This window comes from Anas platyrhynchos, chromosome 1, assembly GCF_047663525.1.
Source record: "Anas platyrhynchos isolate ZD024472 breed Pekin duck chromosome 1, IASCAAS_PekinDuck_T2T, whole genome shotgun sequence".
Lineage (NCBI taxonomy): Eukaryota > Metazoa > Chordata > Aves > Anseriformes > Anatidae > Anas > Anas platyrhynchos.
In genome coordinates, this window is record NC_092587.1 from 145185649 (window position 1) to 145200944 (window position 15296).

Below are 15296 nucleotides of genomic sequence, written 5' to 3' on the forward strand. Positions count from 1 at the left end.
GTGTTAATAATCAGTAAATACTTTCAAAATGTGAAAACTTTTCAACGAAAAAAGCAAATAAGCTCCTGCCACTTCAATTACTTTTTTTTCCCCCCTCATGTGAAACATGAGGATCTTTCTACCAGCTGGTATTTGGCCATGCTGCATCACTATCTTATGATAACTTCAATCAAGGACACACAACAGCTACATTAAAGGCTAACAGCCCCTGCAGGTAAAGTAGCAAAAAATAGAACATAAGAATCCACCTTCCAGAGATCACTAACTTTGAACGTAAGCCAACTACATGCACAAGCCAAAGGAGAAATTTTTGCTTCTTACTGTTTCAGCACAGCCTTTTTATAATACATCATTAAAAATCATAACTGAATTATAACGCATCAAACCAGAAGAGCATGTTTGTCTGCCCAAGGTCTGTTTAGATATAACTTTTCACCACCAGGAATATGCTGTTAAGCTGAGCATTAACCACATTTCACAGTGACGCTGCAATATACAAGAAATATCCCTATGTACTGGAATCACATTATTATCTTGCTGACAACAGGAAGTTTACCTTTGAAGGAAGAGCTTTTGCCTTTCCTAGTTATTTTAAGCAGCTGCATTTATTCAGGACATTTGGACCTGGTGCTTAGGGACAAGATTTAGTGGGTGACATTGGGAGTAGGACAATGGTTGGACCAGATGTTCTTGGAGGTCTTTTTCAACCTTAATGATTCTGTGACTCTAGAATAACACAGCACAATTGATGAGGTTTCTTCATCGTTTTGAGCTACCCGTTTTAGAAACTCCTTTTGATTTAACTTGGCAAAATCTGAACTTAGAAGTTCAGAGTTCCTCATCCTTGAAGAACAGTCATCTTCTTTCCTGTATAAGCATTAAAGTCCTATAAAACTACAGCTGAAAGTTACTGTCTATCTTACTGATGAAGGACTACAGAAATATCCTTCATGGTTGAAGTAATATTATACAGAGTGCCTGTGTGCATGTATCTTTATTTTACTCTAACAACTATGAATTTACCATCATAATTTTGTATGTTTCATCATTTTTCAGAAAGTTTAAAGCCACATTCATTAGGCACTCCTGTGTAAGGTTTCTAAGGGAGTGGATGACAAGGACAGAGTAAAAGGTTACGACCTAGCTGGCTTACAGAACCAGAATCAATGCAAGCCAAGTCAGGGTAGTGCTTTACCCAGTCCGTCTGGGAAGGAACAAGTGAATAATTGAGTTTACTAGGAAGAGACTGTGCAGGCAAGTTCTCATATAAAAACAACTGTCATTAAAGCTGACCTTTCAGCAGTCTAAGGAACTGTACAAGATTATAAAGGATTTATATAATTTATTCCCTCCTGAAATAATCACCACTGTTTACTCTTACAATGAAGCCTTAGATTATTTATTTAAAGTCCAACAATTTTAATAAACAAAAGTTTGAGAAATATAGATAAATACTTCCACTGAAAAATTTTGTTTATGGAAAACCACTTATAGAAAGAGTAACTAAGAAGTCTAGCATTTCAAACATTTAACTGAACATGTTATATCCAAAAAAAAAAATAGTGAAATTTTTTTCTTGAACTAGTTGAAATCCTACATATTTAATAACGGCTCGCAAGGATCCTTAGCTCAACTGCGTGCTAAACCATACTTCAAACCATACTGCAAAGCATGGTAACTTGAATCTTCCAATTTTGCTATCAGAAAAGATGTTTGACATCTACCAGAATGTAGTAGCATTTTTATATTTCAAAAAAATGTTGGCAGTAACTTACTGCTTTAATTATGTATATCCCAGATGACATGCAGGAGACAAAAAAATAAGCAAAGTGTCTCACAAGTACAAAGATCTGCAAAAACTGTGTTTAGTCTTCCATAATCTAAGAAGTAGTACAAATTAATATATGGAGCACAGGATTTCACTCCACTTAGATTTTTTACTTCATTGCCTTTTGAATAGTCTATCTAACTAAAGATGCCTAGACACTAGGCTGTTTGTCTAGGCATACTGTCTTTGAATGAAATATAGCGAGAATGTAGGAAAAACTGTAGTCAAGGAAGGCAGTAAAATACAAAATTTCACGTTAAGGAAAGACTGTTTGAGAGAAGTACAGGTTTTATTACAACTTTGCCATGTTAATGGAAGGCAAGTGTTCAGATCCATTGAGGTATGAGAGCCTTCAGCCCCTTGAGATTATAAAGCTGGTCTAGTAAGATTCTTAAAGTTATCCTGTGGACCTAAGCCACTGTTTAAACAGAATTTTTCCCAGTAGAAGAGCTATTTCATAACTGGGTTGCAGGTGGACATTCATGAAGATTAAGATTTGAGTACATGAAAAACATAAAGTTCTTGGGGAGTTCGCCATACAGAAACCTGCAAGTGTTCAGTTTTCAATGCCACTGGAGGAAAAGTCCTTTGCTAAAGCAATCCGGTCAGTATAAACTGGCAACTTAGATGTTCACAGAAAACTGCTGAAGCAGAAGGAACAAATTTACTAGGTAGAGTAAGGGGCAACTGGAAGGTTTATAAATGCATTAGAAATACCAGGAATGATTCACTTAGGGATGGGTAACAATATCCTATGATTTCAAAATGTTTCTGTCAGTATGAGCTTTTGAAGGGAACAGCATTGTTATTGTGGAGATCACTTGCACTGATCATAGTATTTCTAGTACTTTGAGGTGGTGCTCTAGATTACCAAGGATGTGGTCATACCCTGGGAAGATGTTTTTCACTCCAGCATCACTCCAAATGAAAATGACTTGCTCACTCCTTTGTGAAAAAACACAGCATCATTCTAAGACTTTGCTACGTAAAACATTAAACATCAACATAAACAGGAATAAAATTACCCATCCAGAGGCAATCTGGCAATTAGTTTTTGTGGAAGAAATTTGAGACACCCTCATTTTACCTTTGCCAGCCATGGTATAGAAAAAATATACAGGAAGTATAGGAAGGAAACCTTGGGGGAAATAAATGAACACATGTACCATAACCGAAGCTGATTTATGTAAATGAGTTAAAGAATACTTTCACATTACAATACCTTTGATGAGACTATCCTATTATCTGGAAATCTCTGTGGAATGTATGCTTCAGTGCCGGGAGGTGGTTCACGATGCCCCACATAAATAGTCCGACTGTCCACCCAATTCTCTTCTCCAGCACACTATGGGGAGGAAAAAGTCACGTCAGTTCACTTTGTATTTCTGCAGTAAGTAGAGTCACAGACTGAATTAACTAATCAGGTGTCTAATCATCAGCGCACACACAGCCATCAACACGCAACCCCTTACTTACCTTACCCTTTATTTCTCTGTATAATCAAGACCACTAAAAGACAAATCTAAGCTGATGGTCAGAATTCTTTAAATGCATCAAATAACACTTTCCCCAAGGGAAAAAAAATAGAATCCATGAAAATTGCTGTTCTTTTTAGTTTTATAACTGAACAAGGAAGAATGGTTTAAGATTCTCAAATTAGTTATTTACCAAGTGGTTGCTGCTCATTTTACCACTGATAAAAATTAAACTTCATGTGTTTTTATATGACAAGTACAATCTCATTTTTAACACTAGCCAGACATAATACGGTATTTTATCTGCAGAAAAAAATGTTTTTGTTTCTAAAAAGAAGCCCTGCGCTCTCTGAAATACAAGCAATAGTGATTTCCTGAGACACACAGCAAGGTTAGGGAACCCTAGACTGCCAGGAAAGAACTCAGCTTGTCAGCTCAGATTCCTTGCTCTTTAATGAAAGCTGTGTCTGCAAGTAAAGAAAAGTGGATGAGAGAAATCTTCCTATTTCGTTCGTGACCGACTCCAGGACTGTCCAGCTTCTCATGTCCAGCTTCTCATGCTGCCCTGCCAGCAGCCAAGAGCACTGACCCAAACTGGCCCAAAGGGATATCCCATACCATATGGCACCATGCTCAGCAATAAAATTTGGGGGAAAAGAAGGACGGCAGGAGGGTGGGATGATCAGAGTTATGATGTTTGTTTTCCCAAGTAAATGTTACACGTGATGGAGCCCCATGCTCCTGTCTAGACATTTGTCTCCCAACGGGAAATGGCAAATTAATTCCTTCTTTTGCTTTGCTGGCATGCAGCTTTTGCTTTATCTACTAAATTGTCTTTATGTCAACTCATGAGTTCTCACAATTTTACAAATGAGATGGAAGCTTCTTTTCTGCATCTACGACATTTTTGTCTATACAGTACAGTAAATACTGCCCCAAAGTCTTCCTGGGCACTGGTGTTGCAAGTCTCTAAGGTTGACTATTGCTTAACAAGCTACCATCAGGCAGCGACCAGGAGCAGCATAACCAAAGCACCACAGCCCAGAGCAGCAGGATGCAGCCACACAGTTCTTGATGATACGAGAGTTTCATTATATAGATATAGCCTCTTCCTTTCCAGTTAGCCTTGCTGCCAGTAGCTCTGGACACATGTACTTTACCAGTACAGATGTGGCTGTTAAGTCTAAAATAAAATTTAAATCTCAAACTTAAATCTCAAACTTAACCAAAAATATACACACTAACATTTCTTTCATTGGTTCACCTCTATGTGATTATTCCTCTGTAGTAAGCACAACACATGTGAAGAACAAAGTTTCAACATAAATTGTTTAAATGTATGTATAAAAATCTTCCAATACCTTGAAAACCTGAAGCAGCTATGCTTTTAAAGGTTATATATATATAAATAAATGCTTGAATTTGAACTCAGATTATTAACCACAGAATAGCTGAGTAGTCGAGAAGTAAAAAGTCAGTGAAATAAGAGGCTTCAACAAGAAATTCTGATTTCCCACACCTTTACACTAGAACTAGTGAAGAAGGACCCTAAATCACTATTAATTCTTGCTTATGAAAGAAAACAAAGGTATTATGTTCAGAAGCTATCAAAGGCTGAAATTACAGAACTAAAGAAAAAATTCAAAGGTAAAAGTTTGCTTTTCTTATCTCCTTTAATATGTAAATTTTTATTTTACTTAAGTTGAAAGAGCCACTTCAATAACAGATGAATGCAGATTAAAGGAAGGAAAAATGGCAGCCATTCTTAAGAAATATCAGTGGCCTAGTTGCAGCTTGTGTTAAACTATCACTGATTTCGGTGGGAACACACATATACGATTTCTCTGACATGCCAGATCCTTGCAGCATGGACCTGAAGGTAGAATGTAGGTTATTCTGGAAAAAGTACACTGATTTTCCAGCCAAACAACTCCAGGATCTCTAGCGTGGCTTGTCGCAATACAAGCAGACCACCATACTAAAAGCTCAGACCACTCCTGCAGACGAGCCAGGATTCTTTTAGCACGTCAGAATATTGCAGAAGAAAGTAAAGCAGTAAAAATGTTCCCATATTCCACCGTCCTTCTGTGCCAAGAACAAAGCCCAGTATCTTTTATCATTTTATCGGATGACATTTTCACCTTTTCGGTACACTTGAACGTACAACGCACACAAGTGATTTACTGACTTGTGCCAAGCACTGCTCCTGGAAATGCAAGAGTGTGAGATATTCCCAAGCAGTAGATCAAATTGTACAGTGTTGATTAATTTTTCATTAAGAAGGACATTCCAAACATCAAAGCAACACAAAGATTACTCCTAATACAGCTAAGTGCCTGACTTCATAGATGATTGCGTAAAGGGCTAATGGGAATTCAATGCATGAATCTTTGAGCATCGAGAGTAAATCCTTCAGCTTCTCCTTCCTCCTACACAGGCCCAGCCTGACAATCTAAGTCAACCCGACAAAGGTATTAGTTTGAATACGCATTTATTTTTTTTAATTTCACAGCATAAGCTGATCTTTATCCTGACTTAGTTAAAACAATCTGCTGAGAAATTACTTCTCAAGCTAGGAAGCACAGAAGACAGAGCTCTTTAAACAGCTTTCTCCTGCACTATTGTCAATTTTTAAAGGTTTCATGCCCCTGGAGTATTGTGTTATCACCCCGCAAACTAGCTTGATGTCACAGACCAGAATTGGCATCCCTAAAGAAGGACTCAATAAAATTTACTTTAAACAAGTGTATGAAAACCAAGACAAACTCTTCTATTAGCTTAACTGGATCTGTTTTTTATTTGGAAGTGATAAATTCACTGCAAAGTACAACAACACATCTAACTTAATTTTAGCTGTCTGCTAACTCAGAACATTTTTGTTTTCCAACATGTTAACAGAGAATCAAAACCAAATGCACTGTACTAACCCAATTCAGTAAGTTGGCAAAAACTTAAAAACTCCAACACACTCACAGTCCAAGTGCAAAGTTCATCAGGAAGGAAAGGCTATATTGTTCAGTGAGGTACCACAATATAATAGGGCAATACGAAAAGTAAAACGCAGTATTCAGTGAGAACACAAGGAAACTAACTCACTTTCACAAAGCAGAAAAGGAACAGCACTAAGTCACAAATGCCACGCTCTTAGAAATCAAACCACAACATTTTAATGTCTGGTAATGGTAACCTACAATGCCATACACTTTGAACCAACAATTCTTCTGACTTCTCAGATCCTACACATGAGATCATTTACTGAATGACACCAGGGTAATTCAAAGAAAGGAATTTGATACCACTGCCAGTACAATAAACTATATTTGCCTTTTTTTTTTTTTTTTTCAGTTCTATTACTTAAGCTTACTCAAGTCCATTAAGGATATGGGCAAGAAACCATAAATAAATCCTAGCATTATCTGCTTCTATTAATAGTATAAAGCTCAGTGTACTGAAACCAAGTTTCATTGGCACATCAGTGCAGAAGCATTACTTAGCTTTTATTCTTTCAAGCAGGGTCAGCAATGCAGAAAGCAAAGACCAGCAAAAGACTTTATGTAATGCTGAACAGAGACAGTTAACAGGATTATACCTTAACACGTGTACAAGTTCATATGAAAATACCAAATATTCACACAGCTTATCTCTGATTTTAAATAAATATATACATCAATCTGAGACTAGCTTAAGATTCACCTTCATGCTATTCTTACCTAAAAAAAATCAAAACAAAACAAAACCAAAAACAAGCAATCTGATGGAGTCCAGCAGATTAACCAGTCAAGTTGTTCTTCATTTTTTACTTTAGCTCCTTCCACCTGAAAATCATTGTAGCTCATTAACTAAAATTGAACATACCAGGGTCATCAGTACTGTGGGCAGATCCTGGGAAGGTAACTGACCTTGAAAGATTCCAGATCTTCCAAGTATTTTTAGTAGAGATTTAACTTATGGTTCAGGAATCAATGGGAGCACTGAAGTATGTTTCCTGACTCTCCACATGAACTACTAATTCGGGTGTAATTGGAAGCAACAATCTTAGACTCAAAATTATATTTGCTCCGCTCTCCAAATAACGTAATCACAAACTCTACTAAAATGTTAATAATGCATTAAGTAGAGTTGAAAACTCAGCTAAAAATCTCTGCTGGTCAGGCTGTATGTTTTGTTGTACAACAGTCTCTCCTACTTTTTTGTTAAATGCCTTCTCAGAGCCATAAACAGACTACACAGTAAGTACAGATTTGCTGGCAATGAGTTCTCCACATCAGTTGTAACCTTGTGGATCCAGGCTGTAAGTCAAAGTTCTTTCATACAAATACTTTGTGTTCAAGGAGGCAGGCTTGGCAAATGCCTGGGTGCTTCAGCAAAACACTATTTGCTCTCCATAAAACAATTAAAACCATTGTTAAAACTGCACACCAAACAAAGCTGTTCATCACTTTAGTGTATTAGGGTAACAGATACTGATAAGCTATTATCATTTAATCTACATGAATAGTGGCATGCAGTCGAAGAAATTTTTCACAGGTAGAATATGTTGCTTCTGTCTACCTGGATACATTACAACAGGTCTCTACTGCAAAAATGCCCTCAGCTTCCAATTTTTCATTTGGTGGAGGGAAACACCAATTTCAGGATCTCAGAAAGATGTAACTCTGAAGTGGAAAAAAACTCACTTCTATTTTCTGAAGTGTGCTGACTTCCTTATCATACCCTAATCACCAAACCATGAGATCATACAAGCTCACCTGTGCCTGGATTTTCAAGTGTCCCAAGTACCTGCTCTTTTACACTTCACTCAGCAGCACTCTGTAGGTAAATGTCAGCCATCTCCCTGTGCAAACAACAATGCAGCATGGAAATTTTCACCCAACCGTCCTAGACCTGATGAAATCCACAGCATTTTAAAGGCAGATCTGATCTATAAATCATAAAAAGCAGAATCCCTCTGAACATTACAAAGCAGACTATTTCTAATGAAAAGTCTTCACATTTCCTCCAATTGCTAGCCAGCAAAGGAGAAGCAAAATTGCACACTTGATAAAATCACATGAATTTACACACAATTCTTGGTGGAAATACAGAGTGAAATTCTTGTCCACTTAAAGGACACTAGTAAGATTTTAAACACTAGGCAAACACACCAAGACTTACATGGAGTATTTGAATTAAGTTTTGTTCACAGCATTATTTCAGCCCGCCATATTGCAGCGGCAGGAGGAAACTCAGAATGAAGAATAAATGCGACTTTAAAAGCTGCTAAGATTGTTTACACTTGTTTTGTAAGAATACATAAAGGCACATAAAGTGATTCAAATATATAGTTATCAGTTAATTTCCCTATAAACTTTTATAACCTGAAAAACTACTGCCTCAATATTAGGGACTATAAACAAAGTGAATTGCTTCATGCAGTTGTAAGCCATAGGAACACATGCCATTAAACCACTAATTTAATGGAGAACTAAAGCACAGCTCTTCAGAGGCAACCACTAAAAAAAAACACCAACAAAACCCACAGAACAATGCCCATCCCCCCAAAAACTCCTTCTGTGGCATTAGGAAAATCCCATGATTTAATTAACACATTTCCTAAGGGAGATGTCACAGTCACGGGATCTGCTGTTTTGTTCTGCTGCTACAGAACATTTCCAGGCGCATTTCTTTTTAGCAAGTGCAGTTTAAACCCTCGTATGGTGATTTTCATCAGAAATGGTACTTGGAAATAAAGCTCTCCCAAATACAACTGCCTGCAAATCCCACAGTGTTGGGCATAAGTCTATGTGGAGGGAGCACTAAAACAAACAAACAAAAACAAAAACAAACAAAAGAACATTCCTTGACTTTAATGAGGTTATTTTATATAGGAATCTCAGGTAAGGGATGTGGTAAGAAGCAAAGTCTGGTATACCTTAACTATACAAAATGATTTTAAGCCCACCAGTACATTTTCTGACCAAGCCCTACCTGTACTACTTGTTGGATCCTGCTTTTCTGATCCTTCTTTCCAGTATGGACACCTATTACTGTCTGCAAGGTTTCTTGTGCATGCAGGCAGGTGGGGAAATGGCTGCATAAAGCACTGTGACATTGCCTGAACTTTGAAAGAAGAAGCACAGAAATATGATGGAATCATGAAAATTTTGGTAACACACCAGTTGGAACAAATGTTCTGACACCAGAGCAGATATTCAAGTTTCTGTAAAATATGACCTTTTCTGAACACGTTCTTAATGTAGATTTACTTCCACACCATGCCTCCTAAGTTCCGTACTCGGAACAATAGTGCTCTGTAGATGTGCCATGATTTGGGGATAACTGTTTTAGAGCATCAGCTTGCATGTTGGTATTTTGATATAGCACTTAGTAGACAATCCTGTTCTCCTTTCTGATCTGCAGTTTAGCATGTCACAATGAGCTGAATTCCATCTCATCTATACTTGACAGATGATGTGATGACAGCACAGATCACAACACAGTGATCTGTGTACCTCTTCAAATCTACAGCAATTCTTTGTTTCAAATATATAAAAACTAATCTAAGTTATTCAAGCAAGATTAAGAGCTTTCACAAATGATGAACTTAAACTCCAAATTTTGTTGACGTGCTGGCCCATTAGATGTAGCTATTTGTGGTGCTTGCGGTAAAACTTTCCCTATTTCCATGAAAAGTAGCAACAAAAGCAATATGGACAGTCCGACAGAAGTCTTGCTGTTCCTTTTACACATCATCTTCAGGTTTCAAGGCATCACTGGAATGATGGCAAAAACTAGATCTGTAAAATATGTGAATTAGTGGACAGCTGGACAAAAAATGCTTTCAATTCCTTTCTATTCCTTTCTCCCACTGTTAGATTTCTGAAACATCTTGCTCCTTGCTGTCCCTGTATCAAGAAGATAAAATGGCAAAGAGACACTGTGCCTCCTCCTCCTGAGTCTCCCTGGCCCGAGCCAGGAAGAATTGCTACATGGAAATCCTTTCAAGAGTGTCTCACAATTAGAAAGGCAAATGAGAAACGAACTACACTAAGCAGAGCTGATAAGAGAAGCTAGAAAGGAAAGTGTCACGAGACACACAATACTTGGTGGCCTTGGCACTTTAATTATGAATCAACTTTACATCTAAGCATCCCCACAGCAACAAATTCAGGTTTGTGCAGAAATTCTGCAGCTTCTTTTGGTGCTATCGGAAGCTACAAAACAAGAAGAATAATTTTGTTTCTTGCAAGGCAACTAAAGAGCACTAAGATTTGCATGCCCTGCCAACCACACTTGGTATCTGTAAAGATACTTTTAAAGAGAGATTCTTAAAGAGAACACTTTACAGATATTTCAGAATGCAGGTTATTTTACCCTCATAGTTGCCAGGAAATAATTTTCTTTTCAGTAATTCATCAAGAAACATTTGAGTGGAATCAAAAATTTAAGTCAGAAAGCGAACTGAAGCATACAGATTCTTAGGAAACAGCAGGACAGAGAGAGGCAAGGAGCAGATTTTTACTTATTTTTAAATGAATGAAAACAAAATCCACAGATACAAACTATTTTCTTTCACATGGAGACACTAAATGAATGAGGGGAGAAAAAAAAAAAAAGAGCAAAAATACCTGCTAGAAACCTTTTCAAAAGTACAAATTAATGCGCACTACAATGATATTGATGAGATAGATGCAACTAAAAGCCATTAAGTGGTGTTATTAGAGGAGCTTCAGGTTATTCAAGTGGGAAATACTCTAAAGTATGGTTTAAATTTAGAGCAGTAAGTTACTCTACCATCACCCTTCACTTGGACATGATCGGAGCTGGCCAGAGTGCCAAAATCCTCTGCAAGGACTTGAACAAATAGTGAACCTGACATTCAGTTTTATTTGCCAGTCTTCTGTTCAAACACTCATGGAAGTGCCGCTCTCCTTTAAGCAGTCACAAGAGGAAACTGCATTTTCATCTAATATCTATCCTACCTGTAACATGATGGTAGCTTTGGCAGACCCTCAGGTCAACATCTTGCTATGACTACACCTACATAAAAAAAATGAATTGTCAGAGATCTGGCTTGGATTCCAGAGCAAATCCAGTGTACGAAAGCCCATATCTTTCAGTATTATTTATTAGATGTTCAGTATAAGAGATACGTAGGACTTACAATTTGGACTTTATGATCCTTGTGGTCCATTCCAACTCAGGCAAATGTTTCTGCAATTCTGCAAAAAGCATCTCATCTAAGCTAGCCAGCTCCCTAATTGTGCAGGTGAGCTATGAACAAGAAAGCCAACTATTGTACTCCTCTGCAGTCAACTGGCAAAGCAGCTAAGCAGGAAACGGCTGTATTAATTTCCGCCAGAGAAATATAAAGCAAGTTTGTCCCTATGAAAATTAGCTTCCTCTTTCTTTGTACACCAGACATGAACTTTCAGTCACCCCAGAAGCCTTTCAAGATTTTGTCGCCACTTGAGACCATGAGCTTGGATGCTTCACACACTGTGGTTACTGCTTTGTAAATGCAGTTCTATCTAAATCATTATCAGAATTCAGCTTATGACCAGTTTGGAAATAGCACTTCGTTAGCAGGAATTAAATGATATACATTTCAAGGATTACAGGTGTCTGGAACAAATACTAAAACACAGTGTTCTTATCACAGTCTGCACCACATATGCAAAGTTGAATTTACAAAAAAAACTAAGTTGCTGAAGGCTTACTCTGTTGGCAAAGTTGCCTTTTTTTTTTTCTCCCAAATATTGTTGCAAGATACCACTACAAGGGGCCTTTCAGGGGAATATTTACCTGCATTTCAATTTATCAGTGCATGTTTATCTGAGCTGCTACCTCATCAGAACCAAATTTCCAAAGAAAAACGGAAGAGAAAAAGCATTGTATGGATACAGAAAGTGGAACAACTAATGTAGTTAGTACATGCTAGTTTTCCACCCCTGCATGGGAAAACCTGAAGTCTTTGTCAAAACATAACACACAAACTACTATAACTATGTTTAAAATGAAGATCCTACTCAGTTTAAACCAGTGCCAAACTTTACTGCCTCTAAATAGGGCCAGACTGCGCTGGCCTGCATACTACCCCCAGAAATAAATAGGTAAGACACAAATGGCATTTCCCTGCATTACTGGTATGTTTATCAACAGCCTGGAAACCTTGGCATTAGTCAAAATGACAATATGAATAGCCAGATTTCTACCACAGTATTTTCTGTATTCCCCTGTGGTGTAAACTGCAAATTATTTACCTCACTTTCTCTTACATGTAATTGCTTTTGCGAGCTATTAGAAGTTGCATCATAAACCCAGCATAACTTCATTTTGAACAAACATACCTCAAGAAGAGCTTGGCTATTCAGCATGACAAATGGTTAATCGTTTAACATTAGAAGCTACTTCATACTTTCCTTTATTGCCTTACTTTTTACTGGGCACCAGCACCAAATCCCATGTTAGGTAAATTTTAGTTTGGTGACCACCACCACCACAGAGACACGGTGTACTTGGATATGAGAAAGGACCCTAAATACAGGTGGTTAGAAAGGTGACTAAAACATTTTTTGAAGCTATCTGAGCTTCAACAAGCTTCAAAGTCTTACAGTTATCCAATCGCACTCCAGTACAACTGTAGCACACTAAGAAAGTATAAAACATCACTTGTTTTAACACTGCAAAACAATGTCATTAGTTTTACCTGCCATCATATAGATGCTACAGAAGAAATAATACCCTGTTCAATCCCTATGCATAATCGTGATGATCTTTCAAATTTTCTAAAATTAGCAGGCATCACGATAATAAATCTGACCAGATAAAAGCTTTAAAAAAGTTCTTCTTTTTCCATCAGTAACTTACAAAACAGCATGGAGAACACTCAGCACCTCTGGGTGTTCACGTCAGGATCATGAATAAACCTACTCATAATACGCTAAAAGCTTTGACACCAACAATCACAAGATTTTTCAAATACTTTGTTTTCACTGCACTTGAGGAACGTGAATTCCACTAAGACTAAATATTACTTGGCAGTTTCTTTGATGCACCAAGCTGTTAAATATTTACTTCAACTCTCAAAGAACAGAGTTGAGGATTTGCAACCGAACAATATGTACAATAAGTACAATAAAGATTTCACAACTTATTTCATTTACAAACATCAAATGTTTTTAGACATCGGAATGGGCTGCCCAAGGACGTGGTGGAGTCACCATCCCTGGAGGTCTTGAAAAGACGTTTAGATGTTGAACTTAGTGATATGGTTTAGTGGAGGACTTGTTAGGGTTAGGTCAGAGGTTGGACTTGATGATCTTGAGGTCTCTTCTAACATAGACAATTCTGTGATTCTGTGAAAAGATTTATTTCAAGAACCAAATTCCACTGTAACTAGTCAAATATTTATAAAAAAGTGAACTACTGTTTTTACTATTTTAAACTAGATGTTCATACAAAATGAGTATTTTATATTCCAGCTTTTTTTTTTCCATATATATTTTCAGCAAAATTTCAAAAGATTAGTCTACAACACAAAATTAAAAAAAATACTAAGTTGAGTAACAAGGAAGTAGTGCCAATCATTCAATAGTCAAACCCATGGAAAGGAAGTTAGGTAACTGAACTTAAGTAGGCTCTGAGAAACCAATTCCTAACTGATCAGTGAACATTACAAGACATCAAGACAGGACACAGAAAATAAAGGATAGACTTTGTTTTGAGCAACTTAAACAGTGCAGTGCAGACTGGGTGAAATTTAAATCAAAGATCATTAATAACTCACATAGGGAACTTCTGCTATAATAACAGTGAGGAACGCTTAAGCAAAACACTTCTCCAACACGGATTTGGTGACCTATAAGGTATTGGGTTGATTCACAATGACTGGTTGATCTAAGTAGATAAACCATACTTACAGAATACTGTCTATTAGCAGAACACTGCTAATAAAAGCATTAATGGTAGCCAAGAAATTCATAACGAGATCAACATGGTATGCAACACACCTGAAGCCAATTCCCGGTTTACTCAGTCCTTTGTCCATGACCATCTCCTGAGCAAAAGTATGGAAGTGGAGCCAGGATGACATAAGGTTACCAATAAAAATTCTACCAAACACTAAAAAACTGCTATAAAGACCAGAGATTCCCAAACTTAATGCCAAATTGCAGCATTCATTTTTAATGCATGCAGGTGTAGAACACTGATTTATTTGCAAATGTTTTCGTCTTTCACTCTGAAGATACTTCCCCCAAATCTGAGGTACTACCAATTATTACAGTATTAAAAGACAATGAACACATTTATCACTCTTCCTAAACTGATTTTATAAATTGAAACACAACTTTTGAAACACAACTTTTCTTAGTTGTGGGAAAGAAAGGAAAAAATAAACTGCTTGAAAATTAAAGCTTGGCCTGAGTTTTAGAACTGCTGACCACCTGCATATCTAATTTTGACAACGAGTACACAGTAAAAAATAGGACCAACAGAGAAATGGAACTCAGTTTTTAACCTGGAGCCAACTTTTACTGAAGTGCTAAGAAATGAACTGGATGATGGGACAGAGCACAGCCTCAGCAAGCTGACAGATGGTAGAAGTGTTTGATGCAGCGGATAGTTCAGCTGCTGTTCAGAGGGACTTCAACACGCCAGAGAAATGGGCCCACAGGAACATCGCAACATTCAGCAAAGGGAAATGCAAAGTCCTGCAGCTGGGGATGAAAAATCCCATGCTTCAGAGCAGGCTGGGTCTGACCTGCTGGTAAACTTCGCAGGAAAAGATGTGAGGGGTCCGCATGGACACCAAACTGAGCGTGAGGCAGCAATGCGCCCCGGTGGCAAAGGTGGCCAACAGCCTCCCCTCAAACACTGGAACAGCCTAGAGCAGCTCAGGAGTCTCTGTCCTTGGAGATGCTCAAAACCCTCCTAGACAAAGCCCCAAGCAGCCTGCTCTAGCTAACCCTGCTTCAAGCAGGAAGGTTTCACTAGACATGCTCCGGAGGTCC

The 15296-nt window shown here is 37.7% G+C and overlaps 1 protein-coding gene across 4 annotated transcripts in view; it reads right to left on the bottom strand.

The window, feature by feature from the left end:
- The window catches only part of ATP11A (ATPase phospholipid transporting 11A), a 123491-nt gene that overhangs the window by 62276 nt on the left and 45919 nt on the right, over window positions 1–15296 (bottom strand). For all 4 annotated transcript variants that reach the window (XM_005021829.6, XM_072031827.1, XM_072031845.1 and 1 more), the window contains exon 2: window positions 3051–3173. In XM_005021829.6, the coding sequence (XP_005021886.1) occupies window positions 3051–3173 (123 nt within the window). The remainder of the gene's footprint in view (window positions 1–3050; window positions 3174–15296) is intronic.